Here is a 21718-nt window from a genome sequence, read left to right as displayed (position 1 = left end):
AATCATCTCTCCCAGAAACAATTTCAAAAATCCCTTGCATTTTGATCTTTTTTTAGAAGAATTTTACAAGCAAAACATTACTCCCGCTCAATGTGCACACAGATCTGCCTCAGCATACAATTACCCTACAATATACCCAACAGAGCTAAAATATGAGATATTGTACAGTTATAAGTCAGAAGACTTAAAACATTTTAATTACAACTGAAATATGCTGATGTGCTCATGTGATCAGCTGTTTTCAGCAGCTGGGGCTTTAGAAAAATCAAATATTATGACAGCAGGCAACACTGACCTAGAATCATGCTTGCAGTGAATAGTGCGTGCCTACAGAAGTGGTATATTAATATAATTGTCTTTCTGGTTTAAGCAGATCAGAATTAAGCAAAATGAAACTGTTAATTCAGCTGCCAGGTTTATGCTGCTAAGAATTGCTGGCTACTGGTATCCACCGGCAGTACAGAAGTCCTGTGGGAAAAACATTCACAATTTCTTTAGGAATTAATCTTCAATGCAGAAAATGTTTGCAGTGATCTACGAACATTTGGATACATTTCAGAGTGACAGACACTAGTGAACCTTTTCCTCTTCACAGCAGAGGATCAAATTGGATTCCATCACATGTACCAGCTTGGAGGGGACAGGGTCAGTCTGGTATAGAAAGACTTGTGTTCCTCAAAGCTCTCTTTCTGTGTCTACTCCTCAGTCCTGAGCAGACCACTTACAAAGCAAACCCACTGATCTGGAACTCTGCAAAAACACATGGCCATTGCTTGCTCAGCAAGCCTCTGCCTGTCAGAGGTCCAAGCCTGCAAACTGTGAATCACAGCTGCCTGCGAAGCAGCTTGAACTTAGAAATCATGCAGAAAACCAGCAGCTCATTTACAGCCTGCTTCCAATCTCAGAGCAAGGGAATACAGTTGGATATTAATGCAACCTTTACAAGAGGCCAGCAGTTTCCACATCCAACAAACTCCACCCAACCTGGCTAAGCGTTCCAAGATTAGAACATTTACTTGTAAATTCATGTGTTTTAGTAGAAAATGTTCAAATAATCATTTTTGCTATTTGCTTGAAAGCTTAACAGCAGCAGTTAGAGGGAAGATACGAACTCAGCCAAGCCACCCTGCCCTATGGATAACCCTGGCTTTAACAACAGGATTCAGCACTGTAGTTAGTTACCTTTGAACATGAGGGCAATGAAATACTCTGCCCTGACAAGTGAACACACCTCTGACACCTAAAGCTCTGTCACAGAGCTTGTGTGAGTGGATGCACAGTCGGTGTGTGTGTGCTCTGTGCTGGCTGGAAGGCGGTGGCCAAAAGCACAGAGCTGAGCCTCTGTCTAACATGCCCAGCCTTTCCAAAAAGCTCACTCACTTGGTCCAGTGTTGTGCCAACAGAGATAAAAGCTTTATAACTAGTTATTAGCTCAAATCTGCCTTAAAGATACTGCCTGGATATAGCCTCAGGTACAGTGGCTTTTCATGTTCATATATCAACATTAATTGAAGAATGGCAGTTCCTATAGTGGCATCAAACAGGAATAATGGGGAAATAAGCAAAAGTAATAATAATAGCAAAAACATCTCCATTAGAGTACAGGAAAACAGTATTTTAGACTGAAAGATGCCCCATCAAAACAATCAAAGACGGTTCATTCTTCTTGAACATGTAATAGTTGAATCTCTTTCCTACCTAGAAAAATCTGACAACTCATCTAGCGAGACCCAGTAATTTACCTTCATTTCTTGTTCCCTTGTTTTTTCCTGTGATTGAACACCACACAAAGGGCCTCAAAAGCCCCTTCAATTCTTTATCTAAATGAGTGTTTGTGAACTATACACAAAACCTTGGAGAAAAGAAAGATTCAAAACGACAATCTATCTAACTCCAGAAGCCGCTCTCAGGGGTGGCAGGGAAAAGACTGACTTTTACATTGTAGACCCACAGAAAACTGACTTCCAGATTATAAATAACAATTGCTCAGTAATTAGAAAGAGGAAACAATTGCCTTCTAATTCTGTCTGTGCCCACTGCCATACTGTATGACCTTGAGCAAGTCATTCCCTTTGTGACTCAGTTTACTCACTGTGACTCAGGGATTAGATGCAGAAGCCCCTGATGTAGGTATTTAAAGGCTTAATTCATGATTGCAGAGTGCTCTCAAATCCCAGAATGAAAGATATTAAATATAAGAGATTGAAAATAATGTATTCTGGCCCTTCTTTTGTAATACTTGGTTTGAAAGAAATAAACAGAGCATCTCTACAGGAAATTCTTGTTGTACATGCAGAAAGCTCACTTTACCAGTAGAGACACTAATCAAGGCTCAGAAGCACCCTCCCCCCTCCAGCTTTCAAGCATCAAGTGAGGATGAGTTATCTTCAGGGTTTCAAATACACAAACCCAGTATTACCAGAGTTTCTCAAATTAGGTGTTGTGTGTATATACTCTCTCTATAATATGCATGGTATATTAAATAGCAATGTGTTATTATAAGCAGCTTCATTAAACCTTTATAAGCAACGCTGACACAACTGCAGACCACGTTGTCCTGCAGTGCCACATTCACTTGCAAGCTTTTATTTACTATGATGGACTTCTCATGAAAAAGAGATTCTCTCAGAAATTTATGCTGTCAGTTCACACTGCGAGCTGTCTTTTGTATATCCTTAAGCTGGAAAAGAACTGGCAATCTCTATCCAAAGGGATAAGTGAGTATTGAAAAGGACTAAAAAGAGGACTATCTAATCGTATTTCATAGCATTGCTAAAAGCTGCCATTGTAGTATGAGCTAGCTTTGAAAAGTACACACAAAGAACATGGGAGGAACTAGGAAGAAGTTTTCATTTCAAATTTGGTATTTTGTCATTAAAAAAGTGGTATTATGTCGAAGTGCAATGTCTGTCTCTCAAAACAGCAACTGTACCAATTCCTCTGTGATCTGATCAGTCCTATGTGGGAAACTATTATCTATATTTTTCAAAAAATGCCTGAAAGGGATGAAAGGGAGCATCTCTCTACTCTGTCAGGACTTCTCAGGAAAGAAGAAAAACATCGGAGCTTGGCTAGAGGAAAATTCACGCTATCCAAGGCTGATTTACCACCAGAGACCTCGAGGAGAGAAAAACCAAGACAGAGTAAAGTAGCAGACCAAAGCAGCAGACTAAAGCTTGCAAATATTTGTCAAATCCAAGTATGTGAAGAACTTCCTCTAGAACTAACATTTACACCCTGCTCTACGTAAAGAAGCAAATTTCCCCTCTCTTTGGTTAATCTCAATCACAAAATGAGCTGCAGAAGTCTCTACTTCCTTATTTATCATTTAATAATGTCAGGAACACAAAATTTTGAGGTATAAATTTGAAACAACTCAAGAGCTGCAAGACAATTCAGCTCCTGTCATCACTCGGATAGAGGAAGATCCCGAGGACAGCTAGAGGATAACTCTTTAAGCATCTGGTGTTAGCTGCTAGCAACAAGATACTGATTATAATAAATAAAGTCCCTGTTACAGGAATTCTTTGCTTTTCAAACATTGGTTTGACCATATTCAAGGCCCAAGCAGACATAACCCTAAGAAATCTGATCTGATCTCACAGCTGTCTCTGCTTTGAACAGGAGATTGGAATAGATGGGTTCCTAAGGTCCCTTCAAAAATGAGTGATACAATGATATTTTTTATTGTTTTCATAATTTTGTGCTTTTATCTGTCCTTGCCAATGAGAAGTTTTCATATAGCTTCTCATCCTGAGCCTCAAGAGAAGCTGAAATGTGCAGCCATTTTGCAATACTAAACCATTTTTTAATTGATTAGTGGAACCTGCACCTTTTACTGAAACAAGTTGGAAAAGGAATGACTTTAGAAAGGATCACAAAAGTGATCCCTGTATTCTGCAGGCAAGGGGATACATATGAAGGAGGCAGTGACTCCAAAAGTTTTCCAATCCGTTAGCACCTCTCAGCAAAAACACTCCACCCCTTCCACAGTTTAGAGGCCATTGAGAACCAAATAATTTTACAAGTCTAAAAAACACCCCAAAACAAATGAAATAGGGTGGCTTTGTGAATTCATCTTCCCTCCCATTTCCATGTCAGGTTTGCCTAGTTTGAGCTGAAAAGGAAGTTGGATCTTCCAATTCAGCTCTGATGAACTGGATTCTGTTTTCTGCACTGTTGACCACAGTGCAGCTCTGCAAGTCAAATGAAGGTCTTACAACTGCCCAATCCCATTAACCTTCATTTGCACACTCAGGTGTGCCCCTGCTAAAGCTTAATTAGCAAATACTCTGCAGATGGAGAAATACTCCTGCTCCTTTCTCTGTTTTGTATTAAATCCACAGCGCGCAAGAGTTAAGCCATAATTTTGCCCTTTAAAGATGCACACAGGGCCAGGCCAGTTTAAAGATGATCTTTCTCACGATGCTTTTCTTTGTGCAGAATGATGCTTGGCTATAACTCACATGCTTAATGCTCACACTCAACGCCAAGCTAGCAAAGACCTGGCTGATGTCAACTTCATTTAGCTGGCCTGACCCAATTCCCATGCTCAGAGCATACACACCTAAGCAGCATCAGAGAGATTTTTTTTTTTTGTGGTTCCTGTTGCTACAGATAATTTCTCTGACTGCAACTCTATTCTCAAAACTTTAACAGCTTCTCTAAATGGAAGAGACCACCTTCTTGCCCACAAACCACTAAGGAATCAGAGGACACTCCTTAAGGGACAGCTCTTAAGACATATATGAAGTAACAGCTGCATGGCTATAGATTGATTCAATAGTTATAAGGCATCCATAAGAAATATTGCATCAAATTATCTTAACCACAGAATAGTTCATGCAGTATTTTTCAGTTCTCTACCTTCTCATTGTATCCCTCATGCAGATAATCCTGACCATATTTATTTTCATTCTCCCCCTCATTTTGCTTTTACAGAAAAGATTTCTCTCACATCGCTGAAACATCCCCCACTCTCCTGCCAAGAAAAAAAACAAACAAGACTATTCAGAGTTTGGATAATTCAGATCTTCCAGAATTTTAATAGCCCAGAGAGAAGCATTTTCACTAATACAGCTTTACAGTTTACACCAGTTAAAAACCTCTTATTTCTGCGCAATGAGGGTGCAAGAATTAACCAAAGGGCCCTATGGTGTGGCTCATTGCTATGGGAAATGGCAAACACAAACAAACAACCCCCAAACACAAACAAACAAACCAAAACCACCAAAAAACCCCCCAAAGAGTTCATGGCTGACAAAGACAGTAAAGTGTAACATCATTTGTGGCCTATGATTGTTGCTGTACTGTTGCTCTTGGGCCAGAATGGTTTGGGGCTACAAGTAATGAAATATCACACACACCTGCCAAAGATACAAACCTTTGTTTCCTTTAGGAAGTAAGAGAATTGCCCAGTGACTTGAGGGTCACTTGCAACAGTAAAACTATGGCATACAGTAACAAAAAGAAGCTATATTTTCCCCTAATTAACTGGAAAAAGTACTTATACAAAAAAATTCAATTAACAGCTCTCTATCTAGTCCTTAGCCTTTAAAAGCATCATTCCCAGGCTTCATTCTCCTGCAAATTGGATAACAGCTTGCAATATCCAAATACAAGGGACCAGTGAAGTACACTCCATCCTCATTTAAAAACATTAACTCCAAGGGAAAGCAATGGACAATGCAGGCTCTTTAATCTCCAGAAGAGATGCTGAAGAAGAAACAGGATTTTATTGCTGTTCTGCTCAGAACTAACTCACCTGCACTGAGATGTAACATTATCTCACTGTTACAGCAAATTCCTCTGCTCCCGGAGTGTTTTAACGCTACCTCCAATTTACCCTTTCTTATTACCCTTAACAGAAAGAAAATTAAACTTCAAAACTATAATGATCATCAATAATAGCTTTCACCTATTCTACCCTCCCTCAGACACTTTGATTTCTCAAGTGCAAAGTGAATATGCATAGTTTACTACGGCAGGAAAAATATGGATTTGATATGGTTATCTAATGGGAATTTATGATATTTGGTATTATAAACCAGCTCAGATACCACAAGGCCATATGCAGTTTACTGCTCTTGTTTATGCAGTCTTAGATAACTGTCAGAGCAATTAAATGGCAATTGCAGCTTTCTCTAGAGTACAGTTAAGATAAAAGGTCTGGATTGTAAAAATCAACAAAACCCTATAACTGGAGAAATGTTTTACAGAGTTACTGAGTCACAATATGAAAACAAAAAGTCCTCATCTAACCCACCCTCATAAATGAAACCTTCCCTAAATCTAATTCTTATACACAGAGACTCCATGCCGAGGTCTTTGAACTCGGATCTTACTACAATCTACATCCTGCAAGCATTCAGACATATGCTTGACCTTAAACATGCAAACAGCTACCTGCAAACTTTAATCCATGTCTTGGTGCAAGGAAATCACTGATATTTTTGTACGAGATGATGACTTTGAAGCTTGAGTCAATGGAAGAGAGGTAGATTTTGATCTCTGTGTGGTCCATCTTATTTACGCACAAGATCGACATCTTACAAAATATATTTATCTCATGGTTGTCTTTCCAGTCACCTTTCATGTTTTGAGTTCTCTAAACAGAAATAACTGCTTGTTCCCCCTCCCTTTTTTAAACATCTTGCCCTAAAAACTAGAAGTGCATCAGCACAGATTCTTGCTTTTAATCATGGGAGGTTGTAAACCACAATATATGCACAAAACACCCTTCTACTAAGGATTCTGATTTAAAACATTTCCTCTAGAGACAATAAAAGGCCAAACCAAATCAAATCTTTCACAATGGAAGAGACATGTTTTGGTTTAAGAGAAAATTTTTCTTTGTCATTCTAAACAGCAGTTGAACATTTATCTAGGAAGCAGGACTGTAAAACAGAGCTGACATGCAGAAAGCACTGAAATATTCCTCAGGTTTTCTCTAGTGTTGGATATTAACTTCTTAGGAATTTAAAAAACATGTGGTATACATGGTATAGAAAACCAAGGTAAACAATTCTCTGGCAGATTAGTACTAAAAGGTAGTAATTTAAAATAATACAATTTACTCTTTTCTCTTATTTTTAGTATCAAACCCCTGACATACACACAAAGGATAATCACACAGCATCTTGATAAACTTGCAGATGTGCAGAGGAATAAGATGAACAAGATTATGGGGGTTTTTCTCCCCCAGAGAAACAGTGACAAGCATATTCTAGAAACACTTACTAAAAGACAAACACATACACATGTAAGTGAAAGACACCAGCACCAAAAAAACCCCTTCTGCAGAAATATATTAAATTCAATTAAAGCTCAGAGCCATAGCTCCCATCATTTTAGAAAAAGAGAAACTACCATTTCCTGGGCTTTTCAGTCCAGCTATCAACCCCCTGCTGCCAACACAGCACTTACAGAAGCCTGGGTCTGTCTCTGTGCAGCTCCTCTCCCTTCCCCTCATCTGCTTTGTTACTCTCAAAGACCTGCTGGCAAAACAGGGCGGACTCGGTGTCCTTACGGGAGACGAGAGAACGGGCAATACATGATTTCTGTGGTCCTTACCTTCCCCCTACTCACAGACTGCACATCCAGCTTCCCTGTCCAAGTTACTTGGAGGGTATTTAAAAATAGATGCTCAGAAATCTGAGGAGAACAAAAGCCAAAAGAGTTCAGATTTCCTTTCCTTGATCCGCCTGATGCTGTTGACACTAAGGTGAGCATATGATAAGGGGAAGGAGGTGGGATTGTTAGAGAGCTTCAAAGGCAGGAGACTGGGAGATGGGGTTCCCTCTGCCTAGATGTGGCATCCCTTCCTGGCTCCCCCCTTGGCTGGAGAGGAAATAAAATGGAGCCTAGGAGGGAGGGAGAGAGATAATCCTGCTGCTTCATCTGATTAGAGAAACTGGGCCTGTGCAGAGCCGGCAGTGCCGCCAGGGAAGCACAGGGAGGGGAGGCAAAAAGGGGCAGGAAGAGGAGGAGCAGTGGGGGAGGAATAAAATTAGAAGGGTAAAGGAAAATTATAAAAGATATACAAAGGAACTGGCTCCAGGGCCAAGGCATCCTGTATGCCTACAATTTCTACCTTCAAGTAAAGGTGAAATCACCAGTAGGAAACACCCACTGCTTCTGGTAATATGGGGCAATTGGAAAAAAAACTAAATCAAACCCTAAGTCCAGAATGCATCAGTTGTGTAGGCATGGACTTGGAACAAGGATGTACCAATGGATTGAAAAGAGTGAGATTGTTTGTGCTGAGCAGGGGGAAATGGAAAAAACCAGTATGCTACAGATAGTTATCTAGTTTGTCACGCACGGGACACAATTTAGAACACATTTTCTATTGCAAGTCATTTTCCAGAACCTGTTTCCACTTACTAAAACAAATCTTAGTTGAACCAAAGTGACTTTTTAAAAAAGTATGTGTCAGCACACACACCAGGGTGTTTGCAGCTGTGCCCTCAGCTGCCCTCCTGCAAGTCTCCTGCTTTGGCAGCTGCGCTCCCAGTCGTGCCCTCCCTCCTTCCCTGCCTGGTGCAGGAATTTCTGGGCTCACAGCTGCCCACTTACCTACCTATGGCCACCTGCACCACCGTGCTAGTGCAGTCCAGGGGGATCCCCAGCCTGCAGGAGGCTGTGGTCAGTCTGGCCCTCCCTGCACACAAACGTGAAGGCAGCACCTTGTCCTCACACTCGGCCTGACACAGGGGCTCATTCCAGGGCACAAGCAGGGTCCCCAGGGTGCTGCTACAAAGCATCCCCTGGCCTATCCTGCCCCAGCAGGAATATCCTACTCCAGCAGGAATATCCTGCCTCTAGGACACAGTTGACAGGTGTGGCCTGTGGTACATCAGGGAACTTCAAGGGCAGATATGAACAGAGGACCCTTGTCCCCAGCCATGGTGGCCTGTTTTTGTAGAGAATCTCCTCTTTCCCCCACCTTTACAAAATGCTACACTCAGTCCTTTCCCAAGCACCACTCCTTGTCTGCATTGCGAACTGTTTTAATTTCTTTCTGGCCTATTCCCCTCCATTTAAAGCTTCACACAAGGCAGGCTGCTTGGATCTCTAATGGGTTAAGGAGAAGGACGTCAAAATATCAGAAAATAACCATTTCAAGTCCTCTTTCTTTCTGTTCAGGAAGGAGTTAATACCTTTCTTGTAAACCACTTACAGCAGTTCTCACTCTGTTCCTAAGCCTTCACCCAGTACCCGTCTATCAGGCCTACCTCAGCTGAGAGAGGGGGATCAAGACCCCCTCTCTGATGCTTCTAGGAATGTAATATTGCTCCCTGAGTCTTCAGAATGGGCTGCAAAAACAGTAATTTCCTATGTGCTTCCAGGCTTTGTTCCTAAGATGCACATCCCCACAGCCTCACCGAGCAATTACTCCCTCGGGCTACAGGTCAGGAAACATTCCAGGGGTTAAGAGCCATGCCGGGGTCAGCAGCAGCTCTCTGCCTGCCATGTTTACTACAGCAATGAAGCACAGTAGGCACTACAAGTCAGCTGTTTGTGCTGACCTTGACATCCTTCCTGCCAGGCTGGAAACAGAAGTTCCTTGAACCTTTCCCTTCCAGCACACTCTTATCAGCATTCCTGGTGGCCCAGGATCACGCCAAGGTGACTCTCCCCACCCCATGGCCTGGGACTGCAGCGGTGCTGCAGGGAGAGCACAACTCTACGGCATTTGCTTCCTTTCTTATTCCAGCAAAAGACCTTTGGCTGACATGATGAGACGCCCCTGGCACTTGTAGCTACTCTAACATCGTTCCATGGGTGCCAGTGGCCAGATGCAGAACAACTCAGTATGACGCTTCCACTCAAATTCATCTCCCAGACTTGTCTGAAGTTGCCCAAATGATGTCCCAAGCACATATAAAAGGTACAATGTGAGGATAATAGTGCACTTAGGTTTTCCTCTAAACTCCCTACGGGAGGAATTTGCACAGCTCTCTTGCCTCAGGTTTGGTATGTCCAGCAAGGTTGACTATTTTCATTAAAAGCATCAAAATGTGCTTAGTGAAAGGTACCAGTGACCAACTTTTACATCAATAGGTTACACATCTGGGCATCCATAATGATGCAATTGGCATACAGCTTTTTCATTCTACATTTGATGAGAAAAGTAGTAAAAAACACCTCAAATTCCAATTATGAGAATTTATTCTCTTTCTTTAAAAAAAAAAGACAGTTAAACAAAACTGAGAAGTCAGTAGCCTACAGATCCATTAGGCTAAATCCAGACAATGCTGACAAATTTCTTCTGGGGAAAAGAAAAACATAGTTTTTAAAGAGGATGTTTGCAGCAGAGTTCTGCCACTGTGGCTCATCCTGACTAGCATTCGTGTTTCCCTGAGAACTCCACCCAGGGTTTAGACGTGAGAATGTGTTTAAGTGCATGAAACAAAGTCCTGTGCCCAGGCATGAAGAAGAGCTTTCAAAACTACTATTTACTGATTTGGGTGCTTGAAGACTGGCAGAAAGCAAGCCACCAGCCCCATGACTTTGAGTTACCTCACGTGAGGAATGGCAGTCAGCTCTGCTTGCCTGCCGAAGGAGGACACTACTGGGCAGAGCTGTCGGACCTGCAGGCCAGCTTTTGTCACCCCAGCCTCCACCCAGGCAGCCAGGGCTTCCACATTCAAGAGAGGAGAAGCCCAGTCCTAATCCAGAAGCCCTTCGTCTAACCTAAAATTCACTAACCACACTTTGGCCAGATACCCCTCTTCAGAACAGGATACGGGGCAGGAAAACCATCCTCATTGCTTGGTTCCTCCATGAGACCTAAAAGCTTGTACTGAAACCCTTCTCTCACCCCTTCCCATCTATAACCCCACAGTCTTTTCTTACACTGTCTGATCTGCTGTCATTTGTAGCAACTTTTCCATGCCAGGTGGGTGATTGGGACCTGCCCAGACCGTGCTTGCTGAATTCCTGCATCAGCCTTGAACCTCCTGAGCTCTGCTCCTGGCAGAACTCTCTTTGGGGAGGCAGTTCAAGTGCCTGGGGTGGCAGACTGTCCTGCTGGAAGTGCCTTTCTGCGCTGCAGCTCACACAAACACTGCTTGCAATTTGTTTGCATCTCTGTCTGGGGGCTCTGCAAGCAATCCCTGAAGGCTGATATTTGCTGCTTGTTGATTCAAAGCCACTTAAACCAGTGAAACTGCACCTGTAACCCGGCAGATTTTAGCTTAATGCACTTCTGGAATATGCTCTAGTCTACAACAACAGCACAGCCCTCCAGGACCAATATGCTGTCTTGTGGGTAACATTGCTCATTTGCCTGAATGTCATCTGCCACAGCCAATTTGGATCAGGTCTTGGATATCTCCATTGTAAAGTATTTTTGTGTGTTTCTGAAGAATAACAGCCCTTTAGCACAATCTGAGAGAGCCTTCAAGATAATAACTAATGCACCATAGGCAAATTTAACTTTTACTATGCCTGTAACCACTCAGAAGCTTTCCACTCTAGATACTGCTTGCCCTCTATTGAAATTGGTATTCTGTTTGCAGTGCCAGCTTTTCAGGTTTCAGATACCTAAAATATCAGTCCAGTACAGGAGTTGGCATAGCAAGTGTTTTCACATACCACTTGAGGCAAGCGAAATGCATCTGAGATTGTTTAGAAACATAAAATTGACCATCACCTTCCATTTGACATAAAAAACACAATTATTTCTAACATAGAATTTTATAAAGAAAGCAATTGTCAGATAGGCAATATCAAAATCACTTCACATTAAAATTTTAGATAAACACACAAGAGCATGTAATTCAAAGATAATTTTAACGTTCTACTTAAGAAAGCAACGCCGCATATATAAATGCTTAACTTCTTAAAAATATCTGCAACTCTAGGTTATCTTCCCCTGTACAGGAGTTATTTCAGTAAATGAGCTCTTCTCAAATTCTCAGACTACTCAGTACACTTCCCAGAGTGAAAACCTTACACTGCAGGGTTAGATGAGCACTAGTGCCAAGGCAGAGGGTGAATATGTGAGAGGTTGTGTGTGTGTGTGTTGCCCTCAGTGACTTAGGCAGTACTTTCCAGTGGAGACTGAGGCAAAAAGGTCACAGAGTGCCTCACCCTACCCCATATCCTAGATAATATCCCGTATATCTGTAACATCCTAAATATCTATATCCTGGGTAACCAGGTCTCCTATTTCCTCCTGAAGACGGTCCATATTTTTCCTAATCTTTCTTTTATCTCTCATGTACCTTTATAAGCTTTCCTTGTTGCATTTGACATCCCTGGCCAGGTTAAATTCTATCAGGGCTTTAGCCTTCCTAACGTGATTCCTGGATGGTTGGATAATTTCCTCTCAGGATAACTCTAGGCTTCCTTTCTGTGTTTGAGTTTGTCCAGGATCTCTTTGTTCATACATGCAGGCCTCCTGGCATTTTTGCCCAACTTCCTCTTTGTTGGGATGCATTGCTTCTGAGCTTGGAGGAGGTGACCCTTGAATATTAACCAGCTTTCTTGGGACTCTCTTCCCTCCAGGGCTTTATCCCATGGCATTCTACCAAGCAGATCCCTGATGATGCCAAAGTCTGCTCTCCTGAAGTCGGGTAGTGAGTTCGCTGTGCACTCTTTTCACTGCCCTAAGGATCTTGAACTCCACCCTTTCATGGTCATTGCAGCCAAGGCTGCCCTGGAGCTACATGTTCCTCAACAGCTCCTCCTTGCAGGTGAGAACAAGGTCCAGTATAGCACCTCTCCTCATTGGCTCCTCTATCACTTGGAGACTAAAGTCATCATCAACACAAAAACCAAGAACCTCGTGGATTGTTTATGCCCTGCTGTGGTCTGCCTTCAACAGATATTGGGGTGTTTAAGTGCCCATAAGGAGCAGAGATTGTGAATATGAGGCTGCTCCTACCTAGTCAGGAGCTGAAACCAGGAAAATAGCCCCCCTCTATCCCATACCATCTACATCAAGCCCAGGTCTCACACTTTCAAACACATCCCAATTAATCACCACCACCTTTTCTGTCTTTTGATATATACACAAATATCATTCCCTCAGGCTATGGGCTATCCCTCTAAATTGTCTATTGACTTAATTTGTCTATGAACACTCTCTCTATATATAGATCTACATAAACACTATGTAGAGTGTTTATATCCAACCAGCAGCATGACAAGTTCTGCTTGTTGTGCCTGTGAGGAGAGACATTCTGGTTAGACAGCCCAATTACAGCAGGTGAGGTCTATGAATAAGCCTCTATTCTGCAGTTCTGCTTTCCTGTGAAAAAGAAGATGATTTTTATGTTTTTATCTCATAAAGTCACCATGAAATTTGCTGGGTCATCTGCATTCATCTTCATTGGGAATAATGTTGGAATACTACTGACAAGACTTTTTTCAAGGAGCAACATAGATGTAGTACTCTTCTTTGCAGAATTAATCTTTTTGAAAGCTGTCAGAATTTTTAGACCTGTGAAAACTGGTCCTTTGAGCTCTGTCATCTCCTTTCTTTTTCATCTTGGATTTATGAGCAGCTTTCTCAACAAAGCAGACCAGCTCTTTTGCCTTTATTTTGCCTTGGCACTTAGCGAGGCAGCCCAGTGATATAAAGAATCTCATATATTTCAAAGACTTGGCAAATCTCTTTACAGCACTTTTTTTTTTTTTTTGTTATCAAACAAATAGTACAAAAGCTGATTATGGAGAATACAAACAAGGTGCCTTTTTTAAGCATGCTTTGCTATAAGCCAAAGATGTCCTTAGATGAAACCTTACATCTCTGCTCTCATTTCTCTTTTCCCCGATGTCACTTCCTCCCATGCACAACCACCAGAATGACTCCTCTGATCTCTACAATTGATTATATCCATCAGCAAAAAGCAATAAATATTTGCACAAAACCCCCCAACCTTTCAAGCCAGTTTTGGGGGAGCTTTAAGCTGCCTTTCACGCAATGAGGGCTTTGGCCTTTTTGAGAAATTAATCACGTTTAGCTTCGTCCTGAATTTGATTGCTAGTCTTCCATCTGTTCTGGTACTCTCAACTGGAAAGGAGGCAAGCCAGGATCACACTAACAGGGAGGACTCCCAGGGCCTGCTCCCAGAAAAGAAACCCCACCACAAAACCCACACTTCCAGAAGTCACCAATAATCCTGTCCTACATGACTTCTCCACCAAGTTGCTCTTGAAAATTCGGATCTGACCTCTTTTCAAAATCACATTCATGTAAACCTCTTTAGTTTTGCCAGTGATGTCATTCAGAAAAATTACTTGGTTTTTGGACAGCAAAGTAATGAAATCTGTTTGATAAATTAACTGGTGCCCAGGGCTTAGGGCTATGAACAAAGCCTCTGTAGAAACAGTTTGCTCAACTTGATGGGAGCTAAGCATCTAAATAAAGATTTGAACTTTGATGCCTCAGTTCTCTGATGTAAAATGAGGAGATGGTATCACCGAGAAGCTGGGGAAAGCACAAAGGAAAACACTGCACAAGAGAAAAGTACTGCAGCCTGGGAGCACCACTTCTGTCCCTGATGCACTTTGAAAAAACATAGCTATGCAGCCCCAAGAAAGGCTTTGTTTTCCCATGTGACCTGCAACATTCCCAAACAATTTAGACCACAGTCATCATAATGTAGCTGTTGGCCTCATGGCCTGTGGATCAACTCAAGTCCACTCAACACTCCTAATCCAGCCTCCCTTTCCCTGGACAAAAGGCCTGGGCAGCAAACCCATCCCCATTTCTGCCCAATGCAGCAGGAGCCCACCTATGCTGGTCTCCCTGACTTCATCCAGGATGTGCTGGGGAGAGTATGTTGGGAGCAAGAGAGACAGAGGACAGAGGCTTCAGGAAAGCTGGGGGAACTTTAAGGGAATTTGGATCTGGTCCCTGTGGCTGCCTACATTAGACCAGTCTCATAAGAGGCATGATCCTTGGTGAGCAAGGCACTGTACATTGAATAATGCTTGCAGAATTAAACCTATAAGTGCATATAACTATGAAGTAGTGCACACAGATTTCAGAGCAGCCCCACAGCAAGAGAACAATGCTATTTCAAATGCATCCAGTGCCAGAGGCAGTCCAGAGAGATGGACTGTAAGCCAGGCCAGCTCTGCCTGCAATAATCTGCAGGGCTGACTCTGTGACAGATTGAAATGCAGTAACAGTGTTTATGCAACTAAATCTTGTTCTAATCTATTAGTTTATGTAACCTTTGCTCATGGATATACTGACTCATAGGTCTCAGGAATCTAAAGAAAATCTCCTTTAACTCTCTCCACTCCTCCAACCCCCAGTTGCCCCATAAACAAGTGGATTGTCAGAGATCTTGCTCATTCTCTTTGAGGAAGAATTATGTTGCTAGCAGGAAAAAAGGCATAACTAAAGTTCTCAGAACCAGTGTACTATTCCATACAACCCAAGTTATATAATAAGCTGGCCAGTGGCAGGCAGGTGTCCTTCAGGTTAGCACTTCCAACCACAGAATGTACCATTTGAACCCCAGGTTGGAGAAGGCACAGAGATTGTTGACTTAGCTCATAGGGAGAAAAATACTGCTTTCTAGCATTGACTTTTTTTCTTCTAAATAAAGCATGGCAACCATATCTGTGGGAATGACACTGATGTTTCCTAGCTTGAAAGATGTACTTTCATCCTTCCTATATTGCTTGCATTTCCTAGAACATTTTCACATATATTTTGAGTGAGGAGCTGACAACAGGAACAGAGTGAAGAATTCTTGCTGCAGCAGTCAAAACTCTAGGGATTACCACACAAAACATGCCTACATCAGCTTATTTTGTCCCTTCCTGTGACAAATCCTTATGAAAGGATCTGAGTTAGAATGAACCCTTTTTTGAATTCTTGGGGTGGTGGTTTCCATTTTTTTGTGTGTGTGTGTTTTTGTGTTTGGTTGGGGGGGGTTGTGTGGGTTTGTTTTGTTTTGTTTTGTTTGTTTGCTTGTTTGTTTTGGTTCTTTTTGCTGCCACTGCAATAGTTCACAGAGCTACTGCAATGCTGCCCACGTAACTGCACTATACCTGATTTAATTTCTATTAATAATCCTTTGTATTGAGGATTCATACACTGGCCAAAGCTGATTGATAAAGTATTTGGAGCCAAATCCCATTGTATTTGGTGTATTTAGGAGAGGTCATTATGTATTTTTGATGCATACTAGACACTACCATTACTAGATAAATATTCTGTAAATGGATCAGTCATTCCTTATTATTTGTAGCACAAGCAGTATAAGAACAGGGAGAGTGCCTTTTTCTGTTAAGTTCCTTTATATATTGGATGGTGAATTCTTGATCACAGTGGATTCTTGACCACACTGAACTGTCTATTCTGCAGAGCCAGAAGCTGTCTCCGAGAGGGATGGCTCAGGTTTCAGCACTGCCCTGTGCAGCGGTTTTCCAAGGAAAGCCGGCAGAGACAGCCCCGGGATGACGCCTGCCCACCGCCTCCCGGCACCGAGCAAAGGGAAAGGCATCACTTGCCCACGTGAAATAGGGACTTAATGACATGAAACGTTTATTCTTTTTACCTACATTCAGGATTTTGAATTTTTTTTTTTTTTTTTTTTGACCCTCGAGACTCACTATGGTCTTGCCCGGGTTCTTCAGCAACCTTTTTTTTTTAACACATATATGTTTGGGATGGCATCCATAAATCTGTTGCGGCTCTACATTGGGCAGTTTTAGGTGCATGTGCCTACAGAAACACACCTGTAAGTTACACCAAACAAGTCATCAGTTTTCCCTATCTGATTCCAAAAACAAACATCACATTTTTCTCTCAGTTAAAAGTTTGCACCCCATGAAGCTGTACCAATTACACCATTACCTGTGGTGTAATTTCTGTGCCATATATATAATTTTGTACTTTCCTGCAAATCTTAAGATGGATTACTGCCTATGGATTCATCTACCTGCTCATCAATCCCTTCCCATTTGTATTAGAGTACCTACCTTATTTACATTATGTCTACTTTAAATTCATTATCCCTCACTCAGACTGAGACCTAGGAATTACTGCCTAAAATAAAAACTAGTCTTGCCTTAGAGCAACATCTTTTGTTCATCACTACAGCTGTGTGAATAGCTCGTTTTTCATGTGTACACAGGTAATCTTGCAAGGCCTTGCCAGAGTTACAAAGTTTAGATTACTATTACCAAGGCTATGTGGTGTATAAAACCAGAACAAAAAGCCAGATCTTACCCCCAAAAAGCTTTAAATCCACACAAGCCAGAGCTTCACAAGTAGTTTTCACTGCAAAAGTCTTTACAGGATTTGTGCATATAACCTGTGAACTTGGAGTTTATTAATAAAGAAATTTTAAAAGGAATGTTTTGTACTGGTTTGTTGTTTTTTTTCTTAAAAGAGCAACAGCTGCTAACTTTCTTATGCAAATTATATTAGCAAAAAAAACCCCTGCAGCCAAGACGACTTGGTATTTCTGAAATTCCTATTGCAAAACACAGGAAGGAAAAGTCATTTGAAAGGAAAGTTCACATTTTCTCCATTTTGTTTCATACATTAAGAAGCCACCCTTAAGGGAACTTTTTGGTTTGCTCTATCATTCACACCAAAGCCCAACTTTGGACAGGAGGTGGTGCTATAGCTTGCAAAAATTTTATTACTAGGCAACACCAACAGTTAAAGCTTACTAGAAGAAAAAGGAAAAGGTAAAAAAAAAGAGAAGCATTCTGAATCCTGTAGAAGTGCTGGTATGCAGACCTTACCTACATATGCTTTCATAGCAGTAGGTGTATTATAACAGTGCTGAAAAGTTGTTTAAGGCCCTAAAGTATCCATGTCTGTCAGGGATTTCAAATACTGAGCAAAAGATGAATATCAAAGCATGGGAAAAACCCCTGTATTGCACAGCACGTTCTGTGCCAGCTGTAACAATTTTTCATGTGGCCAAGGTTCTGTTGACCAGTTCTGTGCCATGAGGAAACCGATGGGATAAATACACCCAGGTGGAAAGTTTTTGCAGGTCCAGAGAGTATTCTGCCTCCCACTCCCTGAACAATGTCAAGGTTAGCTGCAGTGTCTGGAGTTTTACTGGGATAAGATGAAACACCAAAGTAGGAATCAAACCCCCTCAACTGGGTTAATGCTTGCTTTCCTCTCTTTTATTCTTTTGCTGCCTTTCTCCTCAGGCCCTTCTAGAAGCACCAAACATGGCAGCATTTGAAGATTTTTTCCTGTTGCCCACGTTGCCCTGTCTTTATTCCCATTTCATACCCATAATTTTACTGGGAGAGCTGTTCTGGACTGTAGCCTGCTTAAAGGCAACTACCATCAACAGCAAAGCTCAGAGAAAACAATTCTGGGAGATTCGTTCCCTTCTGGATGCACTCACTCTCATTGTCATCTTTTCTTTAGAAAGGACACTAGCAAATGGCTCCCAGAAAGAATCCAAAGGGTATTTTGTGACAGAGTAAGTCTTTTTTTCACATATTCTTTTCTGAAACAGTCAATTATCCGTAGCCTGCTAAAGCTAAGAACTAGGTGTTAGTCCAAGGCCAACAGTAGACTGTGGGAGAACTTCTTATCTCAGTTACACAAGTGTGGATCTGGAGGAACTCCAGTTATTAAACAACCTATAAAATAAGGATAACAATAACTATTATTTCAAAAAGGTTTTGTGATGGTTAACTACCAGTAATTAATGCTGGTGGAGAGATCAGGATGCTGGAAATGAAAGGCACTATAGAAATTCTAAGTACTCATTATTTCTGCCATTTAAAATTACACTTCTCGATGTAATCTGTTTGTTGTAGTCAGGGTGCCCATCAATGCTCCCTGTAGATCTAATCTATTAAGTCCCTGAGTGATTCACCAGTTTCACATTTTAAATGGAAAAAAAAAATTTACCTCTTTCTAGATGCCATTGTAGCTGAAGGCACCACCGATTTGGAAGTCAAAATTCACAAATACCAGGAAGTGGGTGCGAAGGCAGAACAACTTGAACACATTTCACTTGAAATGGCCGGATTTAAAGATCATTCTAGGGCTGCAAAATGGGATTTAAAAAAGAAAAATTAAAAAATCCTTTTATCCGTTGAAACTTTAAGATTATTAATAAAAATTACAGTAGGGGTTGGACTTTAGAGTAAAACTGTCAGCTAAACTGTGCTATAATTACTTATCATTAGAAGGATTTACTGATGCTTGTGATTCTACAGCTTTATCTTCTTTAAATACCTCTCTATCTTCTATCACGGGATCTTTCTAACAAACAGCTTTAAGTAATTTCATGCAGTCAACTTGATTGTAACCAGAATGGTATAAAAGGTGCTAAGCAAATACTTCAGTTTTTTCAAAAATATCCAATTTTAAATATACATACGTTGAATTTCACCCAGTCTAGTGGGAATTACAAGAATATCACATGATAAATGATGCAAACTTGATACTTAGGTGTCTCGTGAGCAATGCAACATCACTGTTTTTAAATTAACACTCCTTAGAAAACTATTTTGTGGTAGAATATTCTTTAGCTTCAGTGCTCTGACTGTTTAAATCAATTCCTTTAGAAACCATAATCTATTTCCAACTTGTCTTTCTATTCTTCAGAAGGTTTAAGAACAACATTAGAGAAGATTTTCAGGCTCACCTTTTCTACACATCTCTTCCAGTGACCACAGTTACCTTTTCAGTATTAGTTCCAGCTTTGCCAAAGCAAGAAGAAAGTCTCCACCTGAGCAACCATAAAAATGGTATCATCATTTCAGCATTCAAAACAGGACTAACTAATTAGCACCGAAGCAAGGAAATCATCTATGAGCAAAGTGCTGTCAGACATACACAGTAAAAACTACAGTATTTGGTATCTCCCCTGATGATGAGCTGTGCAACTTCACAAGAATGTATTTTTTCAAAAATATGACAGGAATGTGCCACCAGAACTAAAGAAAAAAACCAAAAAATAGAACATGAAGAAAAACATACTTCATAAATATGTATTACTGTTTGGGGCCTGACTCCTTACTTTTGTTGCTAATACTAAAAAAAAAGAAAAAAAAAAGTAATCATTAAAAAGTGGGGAGAATATAGTGTCCCTTGCCCTGCATTCTAAACTAGGATGTCTTGCCAGTGATTATTCTGAAGTATAGTAAAATATGATTTTGTATCTGCATTTGGAATTTTTAAGTGGTCTTTTAAAGCTCAAGGTTTTACTGTAAGATGCAAGACCTGGATATGCAGACTGAAAAAAATGTATGTGTTATGAAATACACACCAGAAACTTAGAATATTTATAGTACAATATCTAGGTCCACAAAATATTAAACTCTAAGCTTGCTCTCAGCTGTTCCAGAGATTTAGGCTAGGAAAGAGGCAAGTAATCAGAGATAAAGGAGAGTATAATTGTTTCACATCCTGCATTTATTCTGATTTCCAACTGGTGCAAGAACTCAGCACAGAAAGACTAGAGAACAGGAACTTTGTGATGCAGCAGAGAATCAAAATTAAAGCTCCCTGCTTAACAACTTTGCCATTAACTTCTTCCACAGGGACTTGGAGAGGGTGAGATCTGCTCCTCACAGTTGACACTGTCCCATCCGCTGGCTCACTGAAACAAGAGCTCAACCCACAGGTGGTTATTGGTTATTGTTTCCCAGACTTACAGCTTCACACACCTCCTCACAAGCACCACAGCCAGTATGGCAGACAGTGCGTCTGGCACAGATCATTTTAACCCTTCAGCAGTGTTCTGTAAAGCAATCAGATGTTTAAAGCAACTTTATCACTCCTCACATGGCCACAGAAGCAGCTCAAGTGAGAACACTGTAACAGAAAGCAGACAGTTGTTGTCTTGCCACACAACTCACAACTTTTGGTTGTCTCAGACTTGCTTATAGACATTATCCTGACAAGAGTAAAACTGCTCAGCAATAAGTCTCTACTTCAGTGTTAATACTAATTCAATGTAGAAATAAGAATAGTAAAAGCAACGACTATCCAACATTTATTTAATGGTTAACTTTCTTACAAGTGTAAACTCGAAATATATGAAGCTTTTTCTTCTTAGAGTAAAAATTATCTAAATACTTTCTTACTTCTGGAAGACTCAAAAATTAATAAAGAAAGCTTACCACACTACATCTATAACAGGACATTTTAAATGCAGTAAAAAGTATTCTAAGATCCCACATACACTGAAGATATTTCACCAGAATCCTGCTGGTTTAATTCCTGTGCATTTCTCTGGCTTTTAGATTAAATAGAACTATGCAAATGTATGCAAAGCTGTGAGGAGAACAAGTATATGTAATACAAACAGTTGTTAAATTTAAGGTACAGATTCTTGTCATACTGTGAAATAAGCATTAGCAGGCAAGAAGCAGTGACAGTGAATAGTTTGTTTCTGAACCATACATGAGTAATTTTGTTGGTAAAGATCTGTTTGGTTGTGTTTATTACACACATGAGCGATTAAAGATCATTACATTTATAAATACAAATAGGAAGAGAATATAGAAATTGCAATTGTCTGAGGGGATTTCTTGTGTTCCTTTGTGCTTATGTATTTTGTTAAAAGCGTGAAAGAAGTTAATACTACTTTCTTGCCCACCCGAATATTCAGAATCAAGATACTAATATCAAACTCTTTTTTCTGCGCAGAATTGTAGCTTTTGAAGTTCTCTCGCACAGCCAGAGCCGCACAGGTACGTTTTTTAGGGCTGACATAAGATTTACGCAGCACAGCGGCCACTTCCC

The 21718-nt window shown here is 40.8% G+C and overlaps 1 protein-coding gene across 5 annotated transcripts in view; it reads right to left on the bottom strand.

Annotated features, from left to right (window-relative positions):
* Nucleotides 1–20980, bottom strand: part of GPRIN2 (G protein regulated inducer of neurite outgrowth 2) — a 33214-nt gene extending 12234 nt beyond the window's left edge. The window contains exons 1-4 of one of the 5 annotated variants that reach the window (XM_039379731.1): nt 20626–20980; nt 19614–19697; nt 18872–19010; nt 17207–17298 (exon numbers count right to left, since the gene is read on the bottom strand). Coding sequence is in view for 1 of the 5 variants with exons in the window: in XM_039379730.1 (XP_039235664.1) it covers nt 18872–18888 (17 nt within the window). In the remaining 4 variants the exon portion in view is untranslated. Of the gene's footprint in view, nt 1–7425; nt 7482–7572; nt 7843–9386; nt 9429–17206; nt 17299–18871; nt 19011–19613; nt 19698–20625 lie in introns of those variants that run through there. The other 4 variants (XM_039379730.1, XM_039379733.1, XM_039379732.1 and 1 more) reach the window with 4 other exon arrangements.
* Nucleotides 20981–21718: the final 738 nt, after the last annotated feature.

Source organism: Pipra filicauda, unplaced genomic scaffold (genome assembly GCF_003945595.2).
Source record: "Pipra filicauda isolate LSUMZ 115617 unplaced genomic scaffold, ASM394559v2 scaffold173_size1550139_pilon, whole genome shotgun sequence".
Lineage (NCBI taxonomy): Eukaryota > Metazoa > Chordata > Aves > Passeriformes > Pipridae > Pipra > Pipra filicauda.
This window is presented reverse-complemented; position numbering and strand designations above follow the sequence as displayed.